General features: G+C 38.6%; 11 protein-coding genes across 11 annotated transcripts; 9 read left to right on the top strand and 2 right to left on the bottom strand. All coding sequences in view use genetic code 12, as the record gives it.

Moving 5' to 3' along the window:
* Positions 1 to 6: 6 nt before the first annotated feature.
* Positions 7 to 1,470, bottom strand: I9W82_002807 (uncharacterized protein; the record flags this gene model as incomplete). The annotated part of the gene is made up of 1 exon (XM_067691703.1): positions 7 to 1,470. One exon carries the CDS (start codon positions 1,468 to 1,470, stop codon positions 7 to 9), a length of 1,464 nt encoding a protein of 487 aa, XP_067548156.1.
* Positions 1,471 to 6,035: 4,565 nt separating this feature from the next.
* Positions 6,036 to 7,121, top strand: GAL4 (galactose-responsive transcription factor; the record flags this gene model as incomplete). Its single annotated transcript, XM_067691704.1, has 1 exon — positions 6,036 to 7,121. One exon carries the CDS (start codon positions 6,036 to 6,038, stop codon positions 7,119 to 7,121), a length of 1,086 nt encoding a protein of 361 aa, XP_067548157.1.
* Positions 7,122 to 7,567: 446 nt separating this feature from the next.
* On the top strand, positions 7,568 to 8,692 carry I9W82_002809 (uncharacterized protein; the record flags this gene model as incomplete). The annotated part of the gene is made up of 1 exon (XM_067691705.1): positions 7,568 to 8,692. The coding sequence occupies one exon, from the start codon at positions 7,568 to 7,570 to the stop codon at positions 8,690 to 8,692; it is 1,125 nt and encodes a 374-aa protein (XP_067548158.1).
* Positions 8,693 to 8,843: 151 nt separating this feature from the next.
* Positions 8,844 to 10,643, top strand: GYP5 (Gyp5p; the record flags this gene model as incomplete). The annotated part of the gene is made up of 1 exon (XM_067691707.1): positions 8,844 to 10,643. One exon carries the CDS (start codon positions 8,844 to 8,846, stop codon positions 10,641 to 10,643), a length of 1,800 nt encoding a protein of 599 aa, XP_067548159.1.
* A 138-nt stretch (positions 10,644 to 10,781) lies between these two features.
* Positions 10,782 to 11,576, top strand: RPS4A (40S ribosomal protein eS4; the record flags this gene model as incomplete). Its single annotated transcript, XM_067691708.1, has 1 exon — positions 10,782 to 11,576. The coding sequence occupies one exon, from the start codon at positions 10,782 to 10,784 to the stop codon at positions 11,574 to 11,576; it is 795 nt and encodes a 264-aa protein (XP_067548160.1).
* Positions 11,577 to 11,604: 28 nt separating this feature from the next.
* On the bottom strand, positions 11,605 to 12,185 carry MTR2 (Mtr2p; the record flags this gene model as incomplete). The annotated part of the gene is made up of 2 exons (XM_067691709.1): positions 11,605 to 12,107; positions 12,170 to 12,185. The coding sequence occupies 2 exons, from the start codon at positions 12,183 to 12,185 to the stop codon at positions 11,605 to 11,607; spliced, it is 519 nt and encodes a 172-aa protein (XP_067548161.1).
* Positions 12,186 to 12,356: 171 nt separating this feature from the next.
* I9W82_002813 (uncharacterized protein) lies at positions 12,357 to 12,715 on the top strand (the record flags this gene model as incomplete). Its single annotated transcript, XM_067691710.1, has 2 exons — positions 12,357 to 12,361; positions 12,460 to 12,715. The coding sequence occupies 2 exons, from the start codon at positions 12,357 to 12,359 to the stop codon at positions 12,713 to 12,715; spliced, it is 261 nt and encodes an 86-aa protein (XP_067548162.1).
* Positions 12,716 to 13,203: 488 nt separating this feature from the next.
* Positions 13,204 to 14,088, top strand: I9W82_002814 (uncharacterized protein; the record flags this gene model as incomplete). Its single annotated transcript, XM_067691711.1, has 1 exon — positions 13,204 to 14,088. One exon carries the CDS (start codon positions 13,204 to 13,206, stop codon positions 14,086 to 14,088), a length of 885 nt encoding a protein of 294 aa, XP_067548163.1.
* Positions 14,089 to 14,898: 810 nt separating this feature from the next.
* PSO2 (Pso2p) lies at positions 14,899 to 16,602 on the top strand (the record flags this gene model as incomplete). Its single annotated transcript, XM_067691712.1, has 1 exon — positions 14,899 to 16,602. The coding sequence occupies one exon, from the start codon at positions 14,899 to 14,901 to the stop codon at positions 16,600 to 16,602; it is 1,704 nt and encodes a 567-aa protein (XP_067548164.1).
* Positions 16,603 to 17,034: 432 nt separating this feature from the next.
* Positions 17,035 to 19,062, top strand: I9W82_002816 (origin recognition complex subunit 2; the record flags this gene model as incomplete). The annotated part of the gene is made up of 1 exon (XM_067691713.1): positions 17,035 to 19,062. The coding sequence occupies one exon, from the start codon at positions 17,035 to 17,037 to the stop codon at positions 19,060 to 19,062; it is 2,028 nt and encodes a 675-aa protein (XP_067548165.1).
* Positions 19,063 to 19,258: 196 nt separating this feature from the next.
* On the top strand, positions 19,259 to 21,658 carry AKL1 (serine/threonine protein kinase; the record flags this gene model as incomplete). The annotated part of the gene is made up of 1 exon (XM_067691714.1): positions 19,259 to 21,658. The coding sequence occupies one exon, from the start codon at positions 19,259 to 19,261 to the stop codon at positions 21,656 to 21,658; it is 2,400 nt and encodes a 799-aa protein (XP_067548166.1).
* Positions 21,659 to 21,683: the final 25 nt, after the last annotated feature.

The following is a 21,683-nucleotide window of genomic DNA, read 5'->3' on the forward strand; positions in this document are numbered from 1 at the left end:
AGATATTTATTTATAATCACCAATCGGTAGGTTCAAACTCTTGAGACTAGGCAAAGCTTCCGTCGAAGTGGGCGACATTTTAGGAATGCTAAATGTAGTTTTTGAAGCTGGGGTACTAGGTTGTTGATGTGGAAGGGTGATTCCGCCACTTTTATGATTTCCACTAGATGTCATTGCCAACAGCGCCAAATTGGTAAAACTGTTACTTGCAGACATTAACGGAGTTGTACTGGTAGATAACCCAAGGACAGGTGAGTTGGGCATGGTATAGTGGTTCCCACTGTTGAGCTTGTTGTATTGGTAAAATTTGGGACTATTTGGTCTTGATTTTTTAAGTTTCTGTTTCAAATAATCAATGTCTGAGTCTTGGGAGATATTTTGTTTGCGACTAGTGTGAGATTGCACTTGTGGCTGTGGCTGTGGCTGTTCGAGTGGTGTCATCCTAGGAATACCCGAAAACTTACTTGCAATGTTTGACAAGTAGGTTAAGTTTCCTGTATCATTAAAATGGAACGATGGCTTGCTACCAATCTCTTGATTTAAATGCAGGGATTTTGGTGGTGAGAATTTAAATTCCATACTATGAGTTTTTTGAGTATTGTCATTGAAATGGTCGACAAGTGAAGGAAATGACTTGGATAATTCTATACTAGCTAGTTCCTGGGTAGCTGCCAGAGCTAGTATATCTATACTTGAAAGATTCTTGTTCATAGTGAGTGATTCTTGGGAATTTGACGTAGTTGTAGAGCTTAGCAGGCCAGTGGGGACAGAAATCTCACTCTTGAAGTTGGGTGTAGCTGTAGGAGTGAGCGTTTGCTCGGTGGGTGATTGTTGTTGCTCAGCTGGCGGTACCGAGTCAATATCCATCTTGTTGCTTGTAGAACTTCCTGGTGACGATGGTGGTGACGTGGCGACTATATCAGCATTTTGCTTCTTTCTACCCCTTGTAGAGCCATTAGAGGTGCCCTGTGGTACCTGCTGCTTTGCCTCTGTTATACCAGTAGTTGTATTCTTGAAAACAATATCATTCTTGACCTTTTCATTTTTTTTGTTTTTCCTGGAATTTGGATTGGTGTGGATACGTAAATGTCTCGTGAGTTCATCAGACCTGCTAAATTTTTTTGTACAGCCTGGGAATTTACACACATGAGGTTTTTCACCAGTGTGAGTACGTATATGTCTTGTTTGATGTTCTAGTCTGTGGAAAGCTTTTTCACAGTGAGGACATTTGTAAGGTCTAGTACCATCTCGTTTGTTCTTCAGTGACGACGATTGTTGAGACAGACTAGTGGAACCGTTGCTAGTATCAGGTGTAGTTGGTTCAGCTGTGGGTGTTGCACTATTTGGTGTGTGTTGTTCTTGTTGCTGTGTTTGTGGGGAGAGCAAGTCCAGCAGCGAATGAGGGGAAATTTGATTGTGGCTCGGCTGGGGTTGTTGTTGTTGTTGTTGTGGGGATATAGTACTATTCATTATGGGATGAGGTGAGTAGTGCGGTTGTATCTATCCTTCTTTGAATATGTATAAAGTGTTGGTTAAACAAAGAAGAAGAAAGAGAGAAAGAAAGAAAAGGAAGTGAGATGAATATATATAAAACAAAAAAAAAAAATTCTTCTTTATTTTATTTTATTTTATGTTTTATTATTTTATGTTTTATTTTATTATTATTTTATTCTATTATTATTTTATTATTATTTTATTTTATTATACTTAATATTTTTTATGTCTTGTGTTCTTCTTTTCAGTGTTGTCTTCTCTCTCTCCCTCTCTTAGTTTTACTCTAAAAGAAAAAAAAAAAAATAAAGTATGAAATTCTCCGAAAGTATGTTAAACAATAAGATGCCTTATTTTTTTTTTCTTACGATTTCACCCGGAAATCATATCATCTCTCCAGATGTTTTTTTTTTTTTCCTTACATAACCTCATATACACATTATACATAAGAGAATATAACATCCAAACGACCAACCGTTCACTTTAAGATATTTACTCCCCTTTCTCTATACCCCTTGCTTTAAGTTGCTTTTTTTTATTATCCACCCCATTTTGTCCTTTACACTACCAAGCCTTCTCCCCCCCTCAAAAAAAATAAATAAAGAGGTAAAAGAATATCCTCCCTGGTTAGAAAAAAAAAGTATGGGGAAGGCAAAAACAACCACAACAAAAAGAAAAAAAAACAAAAAAAAGAAATTCTTATTCACTTGCGATGAGATTTAAGTAGCTCTACATATGACCAACACCCACATTTCAGTACTTTTCCACATATGTTCATGGACATATGGAAATATGTATTTGAAATCTAGAGCAAACATACCATTTCTATGCATCTCTGTGCTGTCCATTTGCCATCTCATAAGCCGAGGTTCTTCTATATATGTATAAACAGAGACTGCTTTAGTAGAGAACGCTTTTATTGAAGTTAACTAGAGGAAATAAAACACATCTGTGGGGAAGCAACTGAGCGAAACATTACAATCAGTCGAGATAACATTGTTTTGGGGGATACTTCTCCCCTCATTTGCAGTTGAAAAAACCAACAAATTTATCAATAAACTTTCTCTGATAATGTAGCGTGTGTTATTCATTCAGTTGTATTCTTCCGCCCTCTTCCCCCCTTACAGTAACGTCTTTGGGCATTTGGCTCTGTACTCAATTGTGTGTATTATATAATTCTTCCATTGTTTTTGTAAAATTTGTTCCTTTGGATCTCTTTAGTTCTAAACGACGAGATTGTCGAAAAAAAGAGAGAGATTTAGAAAATTTCTTTTTTTGCTCAGGGTAGTGTACTTTTTCAAATTTCATTAGCAAGCTTTATTTTTAGAATAGAGTAAGAGCAGCGAAGTTTAGATAATGTGGTTGATCATAAGATGCTGGTATTAACTTAGTAGTACGATTGATCTAAAAAAAAAACAGAAATGCAATCCTTCGACAAGTCTACAATCACGGCAGATACTATTACGGCATTTTGAAACACCGAAATGCTAAAAAAAATATATATATATATATCTTGTCTTTGTGTAGGGGCCACAATTATATCTCAGTAACCAGTAACGACACGAGATTACTTTTCCTTATTCGGATTATCTTTTAATGGAGCGCAGAACTTACTAAACTTAAACCACTCGATTATTTTCTATCAACTTATGGAACAACACACTTAACCTATGAAGCAACACCACGTGGAATGATAAAAAAACCCAAACTGTAAACGTGTACATTCACTGAACGTTTGTATTAGGTAAGCAATGAATGCAGAACGTTCGCATATTTTAACAGCTCGGAGTATTAAACTCTATCACACACATGGAAAGTGCCCTTTCAACTACGTCAGATAAAGCCAAATCTAATAAGATTTCAAGTATCATTCAGAACTCAAGAAGAGATGATTCGTGAAACTTGAAAACTTTTAAAACTTTGCTGCAAAGTTAATCAAAAAAAGTAAAAACTTTTTAAACTTTCAAAGAACAGGCAATATTAAACTTTGTATAGTCACATAAGACAATTCAGATCCCACTCTATAAGCTACAACGCACCTTTCCAATCTACAAAATGTTTTTGCTTCAGCGTCTCGGATTAATTTTGTAAACATAGGGACGAAAAAAATAAAATAAAACCGCACACGCAGAAGAATAACGTGTTTGTCAGAGTGATAGATCAAAACTAATTTCATGATTATGTACACCACAAGTATCAAGGGCCTGAAAAGCGTTGTATCAAACGCCTCGATTAGAAATTTCCTTTCGCAGTTCGTTATATTGAGTCCCCACTTCAACACCTTTCTCTCACAGTCTAAGCCTTGTACTACTCTAGTAACAAACGTTTTCATTACACCACTTTGGTCGTGTACATCCAAACTCAATTTTTAAACTTCCAGGTGAAATAAAACGTTTGACAAGAAGAAAAAAAAAAAAGAAAAGCCTAATATACAGAGTAGCCATTTTTAATTTCGGAAAAACTTGTGATTTTTTTCATTGCTTAGTTTTGTGTAATTACGATTGTTTCTCGGATTAACTTAAGATCTTTGTTCGTTTCTTTTTTTTTTTTTTTCTGTCCTATTGTTTTTGTCATTAGTCTCCTCACGCCATCACAATGTATTAAGCCCCTATACCTATGTGGTCTGCCTCAAAATCGGAAAACCGTGGTATGTTTCAGGGTACCAAATGTTAATTGGGTGTAATTGTGCTTGTTAAAGTCACTCCACTTTTTGTAAAAAGCCATATACATTCTGCACAAAAGAGTAGTTTGTAGAGAGAAAAAAATCTAGCCATTCACCATTCAAAACATGTGATTCCTTTAAGAGATCTATACGCTAATCCCGAGACGGATCAGATGCAACTAGTACTTACGACAACAGACAAGCTAAAGTGAAAGTAGGTTGTCGGAGTACAACCGTGCTTTAATCTGTTTCACTAACAGCACGTTGTTTCATTCGCCTGCATAAATTATACAGTATTAGAAACTTAATCAAGGGTTCAAGCAACTCGCAACAAGAAAACAGTTTACCAACTGGACCTAGAAATATACAACTCAATGCAACAACTTACCCCCTCACGAGTTTTTCCCAACTTTTTTTCCATATCGTAAGTCGTGCTTATATGGATAATAATAGACATATTTTTTTTCTTGTTGACAAAAGCGTCACAAACTATTATAAAACACAAATTCAAACTCCGAAGAGTTAAATAAAAAGAAAAGAATTACATGATTATTACTCATCAAACGTAGATAAAGAGAACTAAATAAACGAACGATGTTTAGTCCCCGAACTCCGAAAATTCTTATCCTAGTAATCCAATATGTACTCGTTAACCTAGTTATTTCCATTCATCTTTTCAGTGGCGTTAATGACACGCAACATTTCGTTCAGTTGCATGTCATTAAAACTAATTCCTTTTTTTTTTTAATCCATGCGCACCTCCTTTTCTTATCGGAAGCACACGCTGTGCCCCTTTTAAATCCGTGAAAACTCCGGGAATGAAGTACTATGCATATGGGAATAAAATCTAATGGATCTACTACTCCTCGTGTTCGGTATATAACCCGCTTTCAACAACTCTTATTTCCATGAATTTTGTTGAAATCAGAATTGTGTCGCACGTTTTTTTTGTTGAACAATAGAGGAGATTTTCAACAACCGACAAAGGACAAAAAAAAAAAAAAAAACAAAAAAATTGAAAAATTTCCCCTCTTCTGTTGACAAATTAGGCAAGAGAAGAGGGTTGGCGTTGGAAAAAAAAAATAAAAAAAAAAAAGAAACTACACCAGTAGAGACAAAACACAATCCGACCATCCCGTCCTTCTCTTCCCATGGCCCCCCTCTCATTTATCTGTCCAATTGTAATTGGATCGCTTGTGGGAAATTGGGTGAGAAAATTTTGCGACACTGAATTTTTCTTTTTTTTCTTTTTTTTTCTTTTTTTTCTTTTTTTTTTTGTTGGGAGATCGATCTTTTGTTACAGTGGTTATTAGAAAATCACACCATGTAAATACTGCAAGATAACACCTTCAAAAACAGAGAACAACTGATACACCTTTGTGAAAAGAGGTGAGGAGAAGGGTGAGTGTATACACGTGTTTACAAGTTTCATTGTTGAATTAAATTTAAATTAATTATTTTTTTATCTTTTTGGATGATTTTATGACATGATATTTTTTTTTTTGTAATAGTGCGTGTACATTGTGACAATTTAAGGATTATTATGTATGCATGTTGTGCATTGCATATATTGCTTTTGTGTATTTGTTTATTAAATAATTTATTTTTTTCATATCATCAACAAAAGACAAAAATGTAATAAAATTTTCAGCATTTCCATATATAAACGTCTTTGAATAACCTCAAGTAGAATATCTAAACAATTCAATTTAATCTTTTTCCCACTTTTTTTTTTCCATCTTTCATTTCCAAAGTATTATCCATTGTTTGCAATCACCTTGTATTGCTTCAATCCACCTTCAACTCACAATCTTCAGTCATATTCTTTGAAGAGCAACACTGAAACATCCCAATACATCAATTGCTTTTCACCACTATTTCAATGTGTAACAATCAATTGTATTCCAACGAACCTTTATCCACGTGCGACAGTGGCAACAGCAACAGCAGCATCAGCAGCAGCAACATTGCACCCTCAGCCACTCCCGTCATAGAACAAGCTTGTGATTCTTGTCGAAAACGCAAACTCAAATGCTCAAAAGAATACCCTCGTTGCTCCAAATGTATTCAACACAAATGGTGTTGTTCTTATTCACCAAGAACAGTGAGACTGCCATTGACCAGAGCTCATTTGACTGATGTTGAAACAAAATTGAGTAAAATGGAAGACATTTTCCATCATTTGTTGCCAAATTACGATTTAGATGACATTTTGACCAACTTTAGCAATTTTGAAGAGAGATTAAAACCAGTCAAGGATAAGTTGAGTGATGATCAAGAAGATGGCTTAAACCAGGGGAGCACAATGAACTACAATCAATCTTTTGACTCGCAAGGAAATAACATTCAACAGAAGATGGAGTTTGATGGTTATAACCTACAGCAATCACAACCGCTAACACAACAGCTACCACAAGGGTACACACCGCCACCAGCACCAGCACCAACACCACAACCCAGCACGTCAATTCCTAGAAAACGCTCCTCGTGCTTCGGAACTCAACCTCACTCACTAGCACAATCACCAATTTACGAAGACGACTTGTTTTCAACTTTCCCACTCCAACAGTCAAAGTCACATCCTGTTGAATCTCAATTTGATTTCCCCATTGACAAGTCCAAAATAAAGCAAGAGATTATTGATGATTTCCTTTTGAATAATATCCCCACCACGTCGTCCAACACAAACTCGCTCTTCAGCAGGAGCTCCACCAAGTTGTCCAACTATAATCATTCAAGGAAATTCAACAATGACTTGTCTTCGTATTTCACTACGAATGAGAATAGTTTATTGACATCCCCTTCATCAATACTAAGTCTAAACTCAATGACTAATGAGGAGATTGATCCAATCCCAAAGAATAAAAAAGTCAAAGTTGATGAAAATGACTTCTATGGACAAGATGTGAATATCATGCCAGCGGACAATACGAACAACAACAGTAACTGGCTCTCACTAGATTTTTAGATGATACTTTAATAGACATAAAGTGTATACATTCCTTTTTTCAATAAATCAATAAAAAGAAATAAGTAGAATTAAAGTTTTGCAACCTTTTTCCTCTATCCGCTTTTCTGTGAATTCTGACTGAGGAAAATTGAAACCCTTTGGTATAAATATGCCTTCTTTCTCCCACACTGTCCCGTAGGCAGTGAGGTGAGTAAGGGGAAAAACCCACACCCACATACAAGACCCTTTAAAATGTAAAGTTAATGATGTAAGGACATCTTTGTGGTGCAAACAATGCTACCATGTTCCAGCGCTACCCTCTACCGATTCTCGGATACGAATATGGAATATGACATGACTTCCCCCTCTTTTTTTCCCCATCTTATCGATAACAAATTCCCATCACTTTTCATTTCTTTTCCTTCCAAACCACCAGTGGGGTCTCAAAACATATTCGTTCAATTATGAACATTCAACGATTCTCTAACCTAATCTCCATTAGGACTAGAGAGATCTCCAAAAAGATCCAAAAGGCTCTCAATGAGATAAGTGAGAACCTTCAGCGCGAGTATCAACAACGCCATGGATCACGCCAACGTCAACCAGCGTATGCCCCGGTGCCGGTCCCAGCTAGACAAGCCAGACCCAATAATCCTTTCATTCGTCAGTTTAGTACATCTGCGCGAACATATTCCTACAACCCCAACTGGACAAGAGCCAACCCATCTTCATGGTTTCAAAAGTATAACCTCTTTGTGAGGAAAGTATCAAGAATTGGCACTAAGTCCAAGATCTTGACTACTTTGAACCATGGGTTCTTGTACCACAATTTTTCCCAAGCCTATCAAAATCCATACCGCTTAAAAATTTATCAACACAATTTGAAACTGACTTACAGGTTGTTGTTTAACAACTTGAGGGAGAAGTTTCAAGTCTACAAAAAGACACACGCAGATGAAGGTAGGGTGTTGCAGAAGCTCAAGTTGAACTTATCTTTAGGTGCTAAAAATCATAAAATCATCACCCAGTTAGCCAAGACCGACTCCTCAGCTTCAAATCAAGAAAAAATTGCATCAAATGTCCAATTCGCTAGTTGCTTTATTGCTTTTCCGTTAAACTTTAGTTTAAATATTCCCAATGAGACAATTTTATCTGAAGAAGTTGTTGATGAGATGCTTTACAATGTCAAAAGGTTTGAAGCTAAGTTGCAAAATTTTAAACTGGATCTTACTAACTTGTTTGAAGTAGGTGAATTGCCAATGAAGTATGCTGACAATATGGTTAGAGTCTACTTTCCAAATTGCGATAAAGAGAGATTGGAGAGATTGTGCCAGGAAAAGGGCATCGTTGGTGGGATTATTGTGGAAGAAGATGGTGATGCTCCAGTTGTTCAATCAGTCGAGTCAATACCTATTGACTTGTTGAGCTCTTGCAACAGTTGTGACAGCACCACTTACTCTTCAGACATTTTAAGCTCAGACTCTAGTGAGTTGAATAATCACTTGTCTACAAATATAATCAGACCTGTTACAGAGGTCACACCTTTGCAACAAGTAGTCAGTGTAAATGAAGATTACCACTGGGTTTAGTTTGTGTATAGTTTTTTAATCTACGTGTTTACTTTTATTCCGGATCGTAACGGAATTTTTTGCTAACGCCGACACGAAAAGAAGCGAGAGAGAGAAAATAAAGAATAAGGAAAATAAATGTTGGGGGACACCATATCATATTTCCTAAGCAATGTCAGACGAGGAACAATACTATTCAGATGAAGTGAAAGTGACCGCTGATTCTACAGTGACAGCTGACACAACTACAGGTTCCGACGAGAAAACGTTGAATGAATCGCCACCACTACCTTCAAGAGACCCAATTCAATCGTGTTTACACATTGATGATGATACAATAACGTCCGACATTGGTCCCACTTCCATCTCCAAGTTGGATGAAATCCTGCATTCATATGATAAGTCAACGTCCAACTTTCTCCTTCAATCCAAACACAAGGTGTTGTCAATAAAGTTTCATGATAAAAATAGTAACACTCAACGATCGATCGAATCAGGCGCCGAAGACACCCGAAGAACATTTCATCAAATCAAAAGTGCAGTCAGTATTGCCGGCACACCTTACAACATTGATTGGGACTTTTGGACATCAGTGGTTGAAAACTATGATGAAATTGTTGAGAAAAATCCCGATCAACTAAACAATTCAATAAATCAAGGGATACCCAATGAAATAAGGGGTATTATTTGGCAAATAATCACGAAGTCAAAAGATTCAACCTTGGAGGATTTTTACCATTCGTTGAGAGTTGAACCGTCAACCCATGAAAAGGCAATTAAAAGAGATCTCACCAGAACAAGCTTTTACACAAATATTGACGAATTTGACAAGACAGATGCATTGTTCAACGTAATCAAAGCTTATTCGTTGTATGATCCTGATGTGGGGTACACGCAGGGGATGATTTTCATTGCTGCTCCTTTGATTATGAATATGTCTGAAAGTGAATGTTTTTGTCTACTAGTTATGCTTATGAAAGATTACCAATTGAGAGATTTGTTTTGCCCTGGAATGAAAGGTTTACATTTGTTATTGTATGAATTTGACTGCTTATTGGCCAAGTATTCGCCTGTATTGTACAACCATTTGGTGAAGCAAGGAATCAAGTCGTCAATGTATGCAAGTCAGTGGTTTCTCACCTTTTTTGCATACAAGTTCCCGCTTAATATTGTGTTGAGGATATACGATAGTATAATCACTCAAGGTATGGAGTCGATATTGAAGTTTGCAGTCAATTTAATGATTCAAAATGAGGATAACTTGCTTAACTTGAATTTTGACAAATTGTTGCAGTTCCTTAAAGACAAGATGTTTAATGTTTATGTGAGTCCCGAGTTTATTGATATCAAAGATGATGCAAAGTCAACCAAGATTAAGCTGTTTCTCAGAGGCAAGTCGACTCATGCACCTCTTTCACATATCGGTGCCGTTTCATACTACCGATTGGATGATTTAGTACACGATTCAATGAAAATCAACATCGACCCGGTTGAGCTTGCCAAGTTTGAACTACACTTTGATAGGTACTATGAGGATGAAAAGGCAAAATTAAAGGATATCAACCATATGAATAGTGAAAATGGCAAACTCCGCAAAACATTAAAGACGTTAGAGTTTCAGTATTCAAACTTGAACCGTGACCATGTTGATATTTTACAAATGATGGTTGATTTGAAAGTGACTTTGCCGGGAATTGTCAATGAAAGTCAAGAGTTGCAGGAAGCTATTGATAAATTAAAAGAGGACATTGCTACTGTTGAATCTAAAGTAGGAGAGACATCAACTGACGATATCCTTCCCAGCTCCATTGAAGACCAAATTCAGGAATTATTGCAAATCAATCAAAAGGAAGTTGAAACAACTGCCAATTTGGAGGATGAGTTGGCTACATTGGCTGAAAAAGACCGTGAGTTGGGACAACAATTGAAGAAGTTACATAGAGGAAGTAGCTGGTTCAACTGGAATAAATAAATATATCACGTGAGGAAAAAATTGTAGGTCTCCAACCCTCCTCAAATTATACTGCGCAGTCAAAAGTGAAAAAAAAAAAAAAATTCTCAGAAATGAAAACTAGCTTACCAACACAACCATCTACACGAATAACCAAACATGGGAAGAGGTCCAAAGAAACATTTGAAGAGATTAGCAGCTCCATCCCACTGGATGTTGGACAAATTGTCCGGAACTTATGCTCCAAAATCATCAGCTGGTCCACACAAATTGAGAGAATCATTACCATTGATTGTCTTTTTGAGAAACAGATTGAAGTATGCTCTTAACGGTAGAGAAGTTAAAGCCATCTTGATGCAACAACACGTTCAAGTTGATGGTAAAGTTAGAACTGACACTACCTTCCCAGCTGGTTTCATGGATGTCATCACTTTGGAAGCTACCAACGAACATTTCAGATTGATCTACGATGTCAAAGGTAGATTCGCTGTCCACAGAATCTCTGCTGAAGAAGCCACTTACAAATTGGGTAAAGTTAAGAAAGTCCAATTAGGTAAAAAGGGAATTCCATACGTTGTCACCCACGATGGTAGAACTATCAGATACCCAGATCCATTGATCAAGGTTAACGATTCCGTCAAGATTGATTTGGCTACTGGTAAGATCACCGATTTCTTGAAATTCGACACTGGTAAATTAGTTATGGTTACCGGTGGTAGAAACTTGGGAAGAATTGGTGTCATTGTACACAGAGAAAAGCACGAAGGAGGTTTTGACTTGGTCCACATCAAGGATGCTTTGGAAAACACCTTCGTCACCAGATTGAACAACGTTTTCGTCATTGGTGAAGAACACGGTAAACCATGGGTTTCATTGCCAAAGGGTAAAGGTATTAAGTTATCTATTACTGAAGAAAGAGACAGAAGAAGAGCTCAACAAGGTCTTATTGCTTAAATAGACTTTTTTTAATTTGTACATTATTTTATACTATTAAGTTTGTATCCTTTGGTACATATGTAAATCTATAGTCAAAGCTATTTACAATTTCTGGAGCATTGAGATTACTATCAATGACTAGGTTACCATTAACACCAAACCATGAACCCCAGATCGGTCTCGTTGTTTTGGCGATTGAATTCTCTTGTATTAGATCAGCTGACTCACCTAGCCTGGTCTTTCCACTTTGATCAAACTTTACTCTTGCTGAAAAATTGATAATGAATGTGTTGGTTCCTGGAATCAAATGGCAATCAAAACTTGTCAATTGATGTGACGAGTTAGGCATGCTCAACCATTTTTTTTGAAACTGTAGTTTTGCATCTTCCACCTGTGAGGGTACAATAGGAGTCCCATTCACAATTATAGCTGCCTCTCGTTTAAGAGAGGAGCCAAACTGAGTAGCATATGATTCGACATTTGCAAATGATTGACCAGAAGAGTTGTACTGAGCATCCAATGACGACAAAAGGCTCTTAAGGAATGGCTCTATGGGTTGTGCTGGTTAAGTTAGTACTGAAAAAACGATAACAATGGAGTTTCCAACATACTTATATCTTGATTCATGATTGATGGTGGGTGGAAGAGATGATATTTTTTTTTTTTTTGGAGAATTGTGAAAAGGTGAGCACTGGGAGCGTCAACACAACAAGACGTCAATGTGCCGCTGTTTGGTCAACTGTTACAGATGTTACTAAATCCCTCACGGCGATATTCTAACCCTCGGCTTCCTAACAAATGACGTTGATGCAAGTTCTGCTAAAAACACAATAAAATAGCAATCTTCGATTTACTACATGCAGGAACTTAGCGAATTTCAGTTAACCCTCGAGAACAATAGTCGTGGTATAAAAAGGAGAACATTTCCACTTTGGTCTGTCTCCCTCAGCCTTATCACCACATATTATCATTCAAAAATGCCAAACAAAGAACAAGTGGAAGGAATCGCTGCATCTATTGCAGGATCTGTTGTTGGAAACAAAGCTGCCGATAAGGCACACCTCGGAGGAGCTGGTCACATGGCTGCTGGTATCTTGGGAGGAATCGGTGGTGGCGAAGCCGAACAAAAACTTGACGAGAAGAAGGATGGTAATTAGTTAATACATAGTGTATAAGTACTTAAATCTTTATCAATATGTTTGGGTTTATAGTATTAGTGTCTCTTATTGCACTCTTGTGAATTGCACTCTTCTGAATGACATTTTCGACATTGAAATTTGCACTTGTTTGAGCTTGCACTCTGAAACCCAGAATAGTCTTCAACTGCTTGGTAACAGTCTAGCCAAGTGTATAAGAGACGTGCTCTGTCTACAATGGTTGTCTTTCGTTATTTCGCACAATATTGATGAAGAATGGTGTTCTACTTCTTCCTCTCATATTTATAGAACAGGGAAGAGACCGAAGCTATAAGAGCTGTTCGCGCTGGATAAAACAACTCCTTCCTTCTTCGTATCTGAATGTCTTTGGTTCTCTGTTTCTTTTTAAAATAAATTGCAAACTAAATGCAACACCATTTTCAGCCTTTTTTTTGTTTGTGTTATGTACCAATTGGGAAAAATATCCATCACTCTTCTTTCTCACCACAATGAGTTCAGACAGCTTCTTCGTGTGCTCTACATGTCTAGGTGAAAACAAGTTCATCAAAATGGTGAAGCAGGAGAACGGGGAAGCATGCAAACAGTGCACTCGGCCCTTCACAGTGTATCGTTGGAGAAACGATAAGGTATCATCGCAGCAAATGAAAACTACCATATGCTACACTTGTTCCCGAGCAAAGAATGCATGCCAAGTTTGCCTTTTAGATAGAGATTACCGCATACCGACAGATCTTAGGGATACGGCGTTGAAAATGGCTGGTTTGGAACAGGTTTCCCTATTGAAAACACTGACAAATAAAGAGGTGAAGGCAATCATGGCTGATAAGTTAGAGAAATATTTGGACACGGAGCAGAATAGGAGACGAGTACAAGAGTTACTATCTAAATTGGCTGAAAAAGTCAACCAAGGTGAAACGGCATCTCCATCCACCGCATCTGAAGCTAAAGATATCCTCATTTCAAAGTTGGCCAAGAAGCTACCTTTTGGGAACTCATTGGAGGCGGCAAAGTATCCCGAAATCAATACGTTTTTCATCTTTCGATTTCCTTCCGATCTTCCTCAATACTTGCTCTCCAAGTATTGTACACAATACGGAAAAGTACAAAGCCTTGTACTAAACCATGACTGTCGCTGTGGTTTCATCTCATTTCAAGATAGAGCTTCTGCTGAGAAATTTGCCGAGTCAGTGAATTCAAATGGGTTGAATCGAAACAAGAAAACCGCAGGATTATTGGAGTTGAGCAATTACCCCATGAGAGTGTGTTTTGGTAAGCAAAAGCCGTTGGGAAGGACCAATGAAGATAAGAAACAGTTGTGTGCTGTGGTCAATAAAGTGATGAAGCAGCTAGCTGAAAAAGATGCAAAAGTATAAGTTTTTAGTGCGATAAAATTTGTTCAAAAAAAAATGTAAACACTCTTTGTCAATCAATGCAATTGGAGACTTATTTCTGTGCCTCTGTGGTGGCTCTATCCATCCCGATTTTGGCGATTCTATTACGAATTCTACTTATCTCACCATTTACTCGACTTCCGAAGCACATTGGCGAAAGAAAGTCAATCAAACACCTTGCAAGAAAACATGTCTCAATATTTTTAGGCTCTGGTGGCCACACGGGAGAAATGATGAAACTTGTATCCAAGTTGGACTTGAGCAACATAGAACGGACTTGGATTTACTCATCAGGAGATACTACATCACATCATAGAGCACAATTAGAGGAGGAGAGTCACGCCAACAACGCTCGATATATACAAGTTCCAAGGGCGAGAAATGTTGGCCAATCTTATATCTCCTCCATCCCAACAACTATATTCTCCATAGCAGTTTCAGCACTCAAACTAGCACGACATTCCCCAGATGTGATACTATTGAATGGTCCTGGCACATGCATTCCTATAGCCTACATGCTATTTCTATTCAAGTTCTTGGGTCTCAACCATACCAAAATCATCTACATCGAAAGTCTCGCAAGAGTCAAGAGGTTAAGCCTTAGCGGGAGACTAATCATGCCTATCACAGACCGATTCATCGTACAGTGGGAGCCATTATACAAGCAGTACAGTCGAGCAGAATTCTACGGCATCCTCATGTAAAGTCTCGCTACCGAGTCATGCACCTGAAAAATTATATTTTTAGGCCGCAAAAAAAAAAGGTGCAACGCGTAAGACCCTCCCCACCAACATGACTGGAAACACATTTGATGGAGAGATTCGAGAAATACCTGGTGTTTATGTTGACAGCTTTAGCTACAAAGGAGAAGTATACTTTTTAACCCATAGCCACCTGGATCACTTAAAAGGGTTATTGGCGAATTCGTTTTGTGGTCGCGTGTACTGCTCCAAATTGACCAAGGATATCATTGCCCTAGATGCACGGTATAGTGAAAAATTGCGCTATCTAATAGTGAAGGAGTACAATGAACCATTTGAAGTGCAAACGTTTTGTTCATCAGTGACAGTAACGATGTTGGAAAGTTATCACTGCCCTGGATCGTCAATGTTTTTATTCGAGTGTGCCAATGGTGTATCATGTTTAGCAACTGGTGATATTAGAGCAGAAAAATGGTGGGTCTCGTCACTTATCAAGAATAGGTACTTGTTTCCATACATATCTGGCTTGAAAAAACTCGATCAAATCTATCTTGATACTACGTTTTCATATCGTGGGGAACCTTATATAAAAATCATGCCAAACAGTGAGGGAATCATGGCACTAATTGAGTTTCTAAAGCTATATCCAGTTGACCGGGAGATTGAATTTTCTTTTATCGATGCAGTCTCAGGATCCGAGGAAATATGGCTGCAGGTACTAGACCATTTCAACGGTACACTAGACGCTGAACCATCAATCATTGAACGTATCAAATTGCTCAACCGCAATAGTGGGAATATTACCAAAACAGGGCCAATGGTGTTCAACGTGGGGAAGCTATACAAAGATATTCCCCTTATGATCACCATAAAGCATTGCATTGATTTTAATATTGTGGACTATGCTGGGTTTTGTCTTCCTAAAAGGCTTTGCGATGTTGCAGCGTCAGACCTCACATTGATTCGGGTACTAAATTCGGGACATCAAATTTACACATACGATGGGAAAACTTGGCTTCTACCGGTTAACGGAGAGGAACTACTACCAACAAACCTCTTGATTATGTTTTCTCGTCACTCATCTTACGAGGAGTCTATCGAATTTGTCAACCTATTCAAGCCAAAACTGGTTTTCCCATGCATTGAGTCAAAAAAGTCGTGGTTAAGCGGCTTCACCGTCAGTCGAGTATTTGGCCACGTGTGCTCCTCTTCTGGGCACTTGTTTGATGTTGAAAACTTTCGAAAATTTGGTCAGCCTCCACGCATGATTTTGGAACGTCCTGTAGCCATGATAAATCGATGGTCATTTGCACAATGTACCGAGGAGGTCAATTTTGTCAAAAACTATATTGCAGAGCCAAAACCATTCAAGGGTCAGATGCAATTGGGCCAGAGTAGTGCCGCGCAGACTTCCTGGAATCAAGATTTCAAACTACAATCGATAATTGCCGGCAGAGGGGAAGAAAAGTATAAACAAATCATCAATTTTCATAAGAATAAAGATCTACATCTTATTGTTTCCGCTGTGCAGGTCGAGTCAGAGTCTGAAACAGAGTCTGCATGTTCCACCGATTACGACTCAGATTCTCTGGCAACATCAAACAATTCATTGATTGCGTCGAGTTGTGCGTTTGAGAAATCCTTTTCAGAAACTCAAGCAATGCCTGAGAGCAACTTCCTATCTCCAAGTCTCAACATTCACAAAGTTTCTGAAATTTCTGATGCCATTCGATTAGATCGAAGATCATGGAACTCGTTTAAACTTAAATCAGTACATAGCAGAACCCATCACTAATTCTCCTTCCACCTATGTCCGCACTTGACACATTTGTAGAACGTTGTCATTGGCTCATCTGCACTTCTAATTTGTAGTTGGAAAAAGTAGGCCTTGTCTCCACCACAGGAGTCAATAGGGCACTGAGCAGCTGTCTGATCAACGTTGTCCCAAGTACCCTCTCCACCCAAGACATCGTCAACCTCTTTCCTGTGTAACTTCTTTCGATCGTACATCAGCAAACCAGTTATTTTGAATTCGTATGGACATGTCGAGCAGTAAAACCTGTTATTGTTATCTTCACCAGGCGCTATCATAAGCATATTAGAACAGTGGGGGCAGAATGTGAGCATTGTGTTGCCGGTGATGAGATGGTTAGAAGTGCATCTTTTTTTTTTCTTTTTTGCAGCGAAAAACTTCCACCAAAGGATCTCACTGTTCCAACAACAACCGATGTCCCAACTGCATATTGGCACACCTACAAGATCTCCTTCGAAGAGGAAAGAATTGATTGATCTATCAACTTCAGCTAGTCGATTTCCAAGTTTATCGCCGGCGAAAACTCCCAATGGGCGAGCTGGGTTGCGATCTCCCGAAAAGAGGAGTGTTGTTGACTTGGACAAATCGGCGAGAAAGAAAGCACACCACACATTGTATGATAAATTAATGAATGATGAGCTAGACTCAGATGACTTTCTAGACAAACAGGATAGGGCTTTAGCAGAGAGTATTATACGACTGTCGAGAAAGGAAACAAATGACGAAGAGGTGGATAGGAATTATGGTAGTGACGTTGAGCTTGAACTTGACTTGACCACGGTTACTAAAAAGGGTAGGCGAATTGCAAAGAGAGCTTATGAAGATGACAGTGAAGATGAATTTGTTTCCGACTCTGATATTCTGCACGATGAGATGGATGACGAGTTTGAGGATCCCGTGATAGAGGAGATTCCAGAAAAAACGACGAAAAAGCATGCTCCAAACAATAAACACAAGCAAACGATACGTGATGTTGTGGCTGAGAAAGTGAAAAGTATATTCCACCAAGATGATGAGCTTTTTGATCAAGGCTCCCCAGCAGAAGCGAGAAAGACACCAACTCCCGTGGCTCAAAAAGTTGCCAAAAAGTCGTTTGCAAATTTATTGATTAGTCAGTACTCGGATAGAACTAGAGTACCGATTGTTAGTGGACTCAACGTTGATACCAATGCCACTTTACACGACAAGGAAAAATTTGAACCCTTGCCGGTACCAAAGCTCGACACTCAAGGGCATATAAATGACGACTCATATTTAGAAAGGTATTTCAATGGAAGAGATCCTTCAAAGGTGAACCAAGAAAGATTGTTGGATGAAGCGGTTTTTTCAATGGAAGGGCCAGAAGGGTACTTTGAACAGCTTCATAGACGATTTAGAGTGAGCTCCAAGTCATTAATTGCAGCGGCTCCTCGAATTAGTCAATCGGATTTTGACGAAGCAATTCAGTTGAGTGAAAAGATATGCCAGTATCAAAAGGATAATCTCTTTAGTCTTCATAAACAATTGTATAATCAATGGTGTTTTGAGTTGAGTCAAAACTACAATTTAATGTTTTATGGTGTGGGATCAAAATTGAAAGTTCTCAACGACTTTGTTGAAGACTATTTTGGAAGTTGGTGGGATGCAATTTTTCGGGGGATACCACCAAGAGCGTTGGTTGTTAATGGTTTCAATCCCAATGTTGATTTTAAAGCAATTGCCTTACAAATAGCTTCAGTACTTCTACCGGAAGAAGAGAGTAGGTTTCCAAAGCATGTTTCGGAAACAGTGCCGTATTTAGTGGATCAAATGGAGAGGCAGAGAGAATCGGTACCCATTGGCAAAATACTAAAACCCAAGTTGTTATTGGTGGTGCACAACTTGGATGGAGAGGCTTTTAGAACAGACAAAATACAAGGACTATTTGCTCAACTAATGAGTATTCCCGAGATCTGGGTCCTATCATCCATTGACCATATCAATGCCCCACTTCTTTGGGATCTGTCAAAGTCCAAAAGCATGAACTTGATATGGCATGACTTGACTACATACCACACCTACTCAGTCGAAACTTCATTCAAAGACGTATTGAGTATGGGTAAGTCGAAAAAGTATATCGGAAGTCTAGGGGCAAAGTTTGTCTTACGATCATTGACTGATAATCACCGTCAATTGTACAAAGTGCTACTCATTGATCAGCTAAGTAATATGGAGAGCGCTGCTACCGAAAAGGGTTTGGGCATCAAAGGTACGGTTAAATTCGGTGTCGACTTGAAGACATTATACAATCAATGTTTGGACGAGTTTATCGTGTCAAACGAAGTAACATTTAGGACATTTTTGAAAGAATATGTTGACCATAAAATGTGTCAACTGGTCAAAGACTCCTCAGGTTTAGAAAAGACATTTATTCCATTCACGTTTGGAGAAATGCAAGAGCTTCAGAAGGAAGAGTTTGAGTAGGATATTTTAGATAGTTTGTGTATGACATTAATTCCCTTTTGATCCGCGCACTTCAATTTTCATACCCGCAAAACTCTAAATTTAGATTTTTCTTTTTTTTTAAAAAAAAAACCTCAGTCAGTTTCGATTGTCAATTCGCCGAGTCGACCACTGCTTTCATTCAAGTGCAACGAAATCGATCCAATCTTTCCATAAAATGAACATTGCAAACATACCAAAGCTTCAGGGTGGAACCAAGTTGCAAGTGGGAAAGCACCAGGTTACCATAATCAAGTATTTGTCGGAGGGCGGATTTGCTCAAATCTATGAAGTTAACATCGACTATCCCGAGAGTGAAACCACCACCGCTTGCTTAAAGAGGGTAATAGTCCCAGATAAGAATGGCTTAGATCAGTTGAGAAAAGAGGTGGAAGTTATGAAGTGCTTACGAAGCGCTCGGAGTATAGTATCGTATTACGACTCCCACGCGGAGAGACTTGACAACGTTAATTATCAAGTTTTGGTTCTTATGGAGCTTTGTCCTGGGGGTTCGTTGTTGGATTTCATGAATGCAAGAATCAAAGTAAAGTTGAACGAAGCCGAAATTCTCAAGATAATGTTGGACGTGTGCCAGGGTGTTTATGAAATGCACAGGACTCAATTGGTCCATCGTGATATTAAAATTGAAAACGTTTTGATCAACAAGAAAGGAAGTTTTAAACTTTGTGACTTTGGGTCAACATCAATTCCCGTGTCGCCTCCTCAAGATCAACAGCAATTCAAACTTATAAGCCACGATATTCTTTACCACACTACGCCACAATACCGTTCACCGGAAATGGTTGATCTTTATAGAGCGAAACCTATTGATGAAAAGGCCGACATTTGGGCCCTTGGTTGTTTTCTTTTCAAATTATGTTATTATACAACCCCTTTCGAAGCTAATGGTGATATAGCAATTCTACACGCTTCGTTCCAGTTTCCTCCTTTACCGCAGTTTTCTGGTGACTTGAAAAACTTGATAATTATCATGCTTCAAGAAAACTCCCTCTATCGTCCAAATATTGTTCAAGTGTTGATGTTGATTTGCAAATTGTCAAACATAAAGTTTGAGACACTTGAATTGAAAGATTTTTACAACCTAGGGCCATATAGCTTTGAGGCATTGCAAGAATATCAGCTTCAGAAGCAAAACCAAGCACTGCAGGAGAAGCAATTGTACATTCAGCAACAACGCATAAGGGATCCTGTTGAAGGGCATAATCCATTTTTACCACAAACTCAGGTCCCTGAAACACAATCAGTGCAACAGCAACCTCAACAGCAATCCAAACTGGAAGAAACAGTTCCCGTGCCCCCAGTGGCGGATGAACTCGATCCTAAGAAAACTCCCGATAGCAAGGCTGCTGCAAGTGATATGGTGTCTCCGAATTCCCTTGTGGGTTTCAGTCTGGAAGATAGTGATGAGTTTTCAGAAATAGAGCAACTTGATGATGCCGAAGAGAGATATCCATCTTTGGAACACCTCGATCTTGACAAACCAAATAGTGAGTCCTCAAAGATGTCAAGGGCAACAAGCGGCACCAAAGATGAAGGGGTTACCGAGCATCTAACTAATTCAAAGAATAATGTCAATGATGCATGGAATACACAACAACCACCACCCAAAATTGAAACACAGGCTGAAAAATTGGCAGACGACATTTTTGCGACAAGCGGGGCTTCAACCAAAGATGGGTTTGTTCCGAGTCGGATCCAACCGTCAGACTCGTCAGAAATTAAAAGTGGTTACATATCAGATCCTGCAGGTCAATACACAGGCAACTACTCAAGGAACGATATGGTGACTTCGAATACTGGTACGGATGTTCATCAAATACCTAGGCCAATGAACTACACCTCATCAAAGTCGGCAAACTACGTCAAACCTGAGTCTCATAAAAACAATAATCCTTGGCTTGGAAATGATTCTAAACCAGCTCCTCATATTGGAACCAGTCCAGCGGATGGCAACCATTACCCTACAACTTCATATTCAAATTGGGCAGACAAACCAATTGTTCCACAACAAGGTGCAATGTCTCCACAGGAAGTGAGGTCTCCAACTTTACCGCCAAGATCACAGTTTGCGCACCATAACACACAGCATAACGTCGCCACAGATGGATCAAGTCACCTCACGCAACGCGAGAGAAACTTGATTGATCTTGAAATGGGTCTCCCTTCCTCAAACACATCCTCCTCCGAATTGGCTCCTTCCAAGCCAATGCGACCACCGCACAAAAATGATTCCGATTTATCCTTGATTGATATGAATATAAATGAAGAAAAGAGAGATCAGGAACAAAAGCTGCAAAATCCAACATCCCAGAAACTTGAGAAACCAGTATTCAGGAAACGCATTCCATCTTCATCAAACCATTCTCAATTAGTCTTACAAGAAGAAGTTATCGATTTTGCCTCAGATGATGAGAACCTCGATAATAGCTCGTCCATGAGTAGAGTCAAAATTCGCAACTCGCTAAAAAAGCCAAAGGGTCGCAAGTCTGGTGAGTTGAGAAGATCTGAGAGTTTACAAGAACCTAAGAAACGCCATTCCTTCTTTGGTGGTTCGTAGTTATAGATTTAATAAGTGATAGAAA

This window comes from Candida metapsilosis (genome assembly GCF_017655625.1).
Source record: "Candida metapsilosis strain BP57 chromosome Unknown scaffold3, whole genome shotgun sequence".
Lineage (NCBI taxonomy): Eukaryota > Fungi > Ascomycota > Pichiomycetes > Serinales > Debaryomycetaceae > Lodderomyces > Lodderomyces metapsilosis.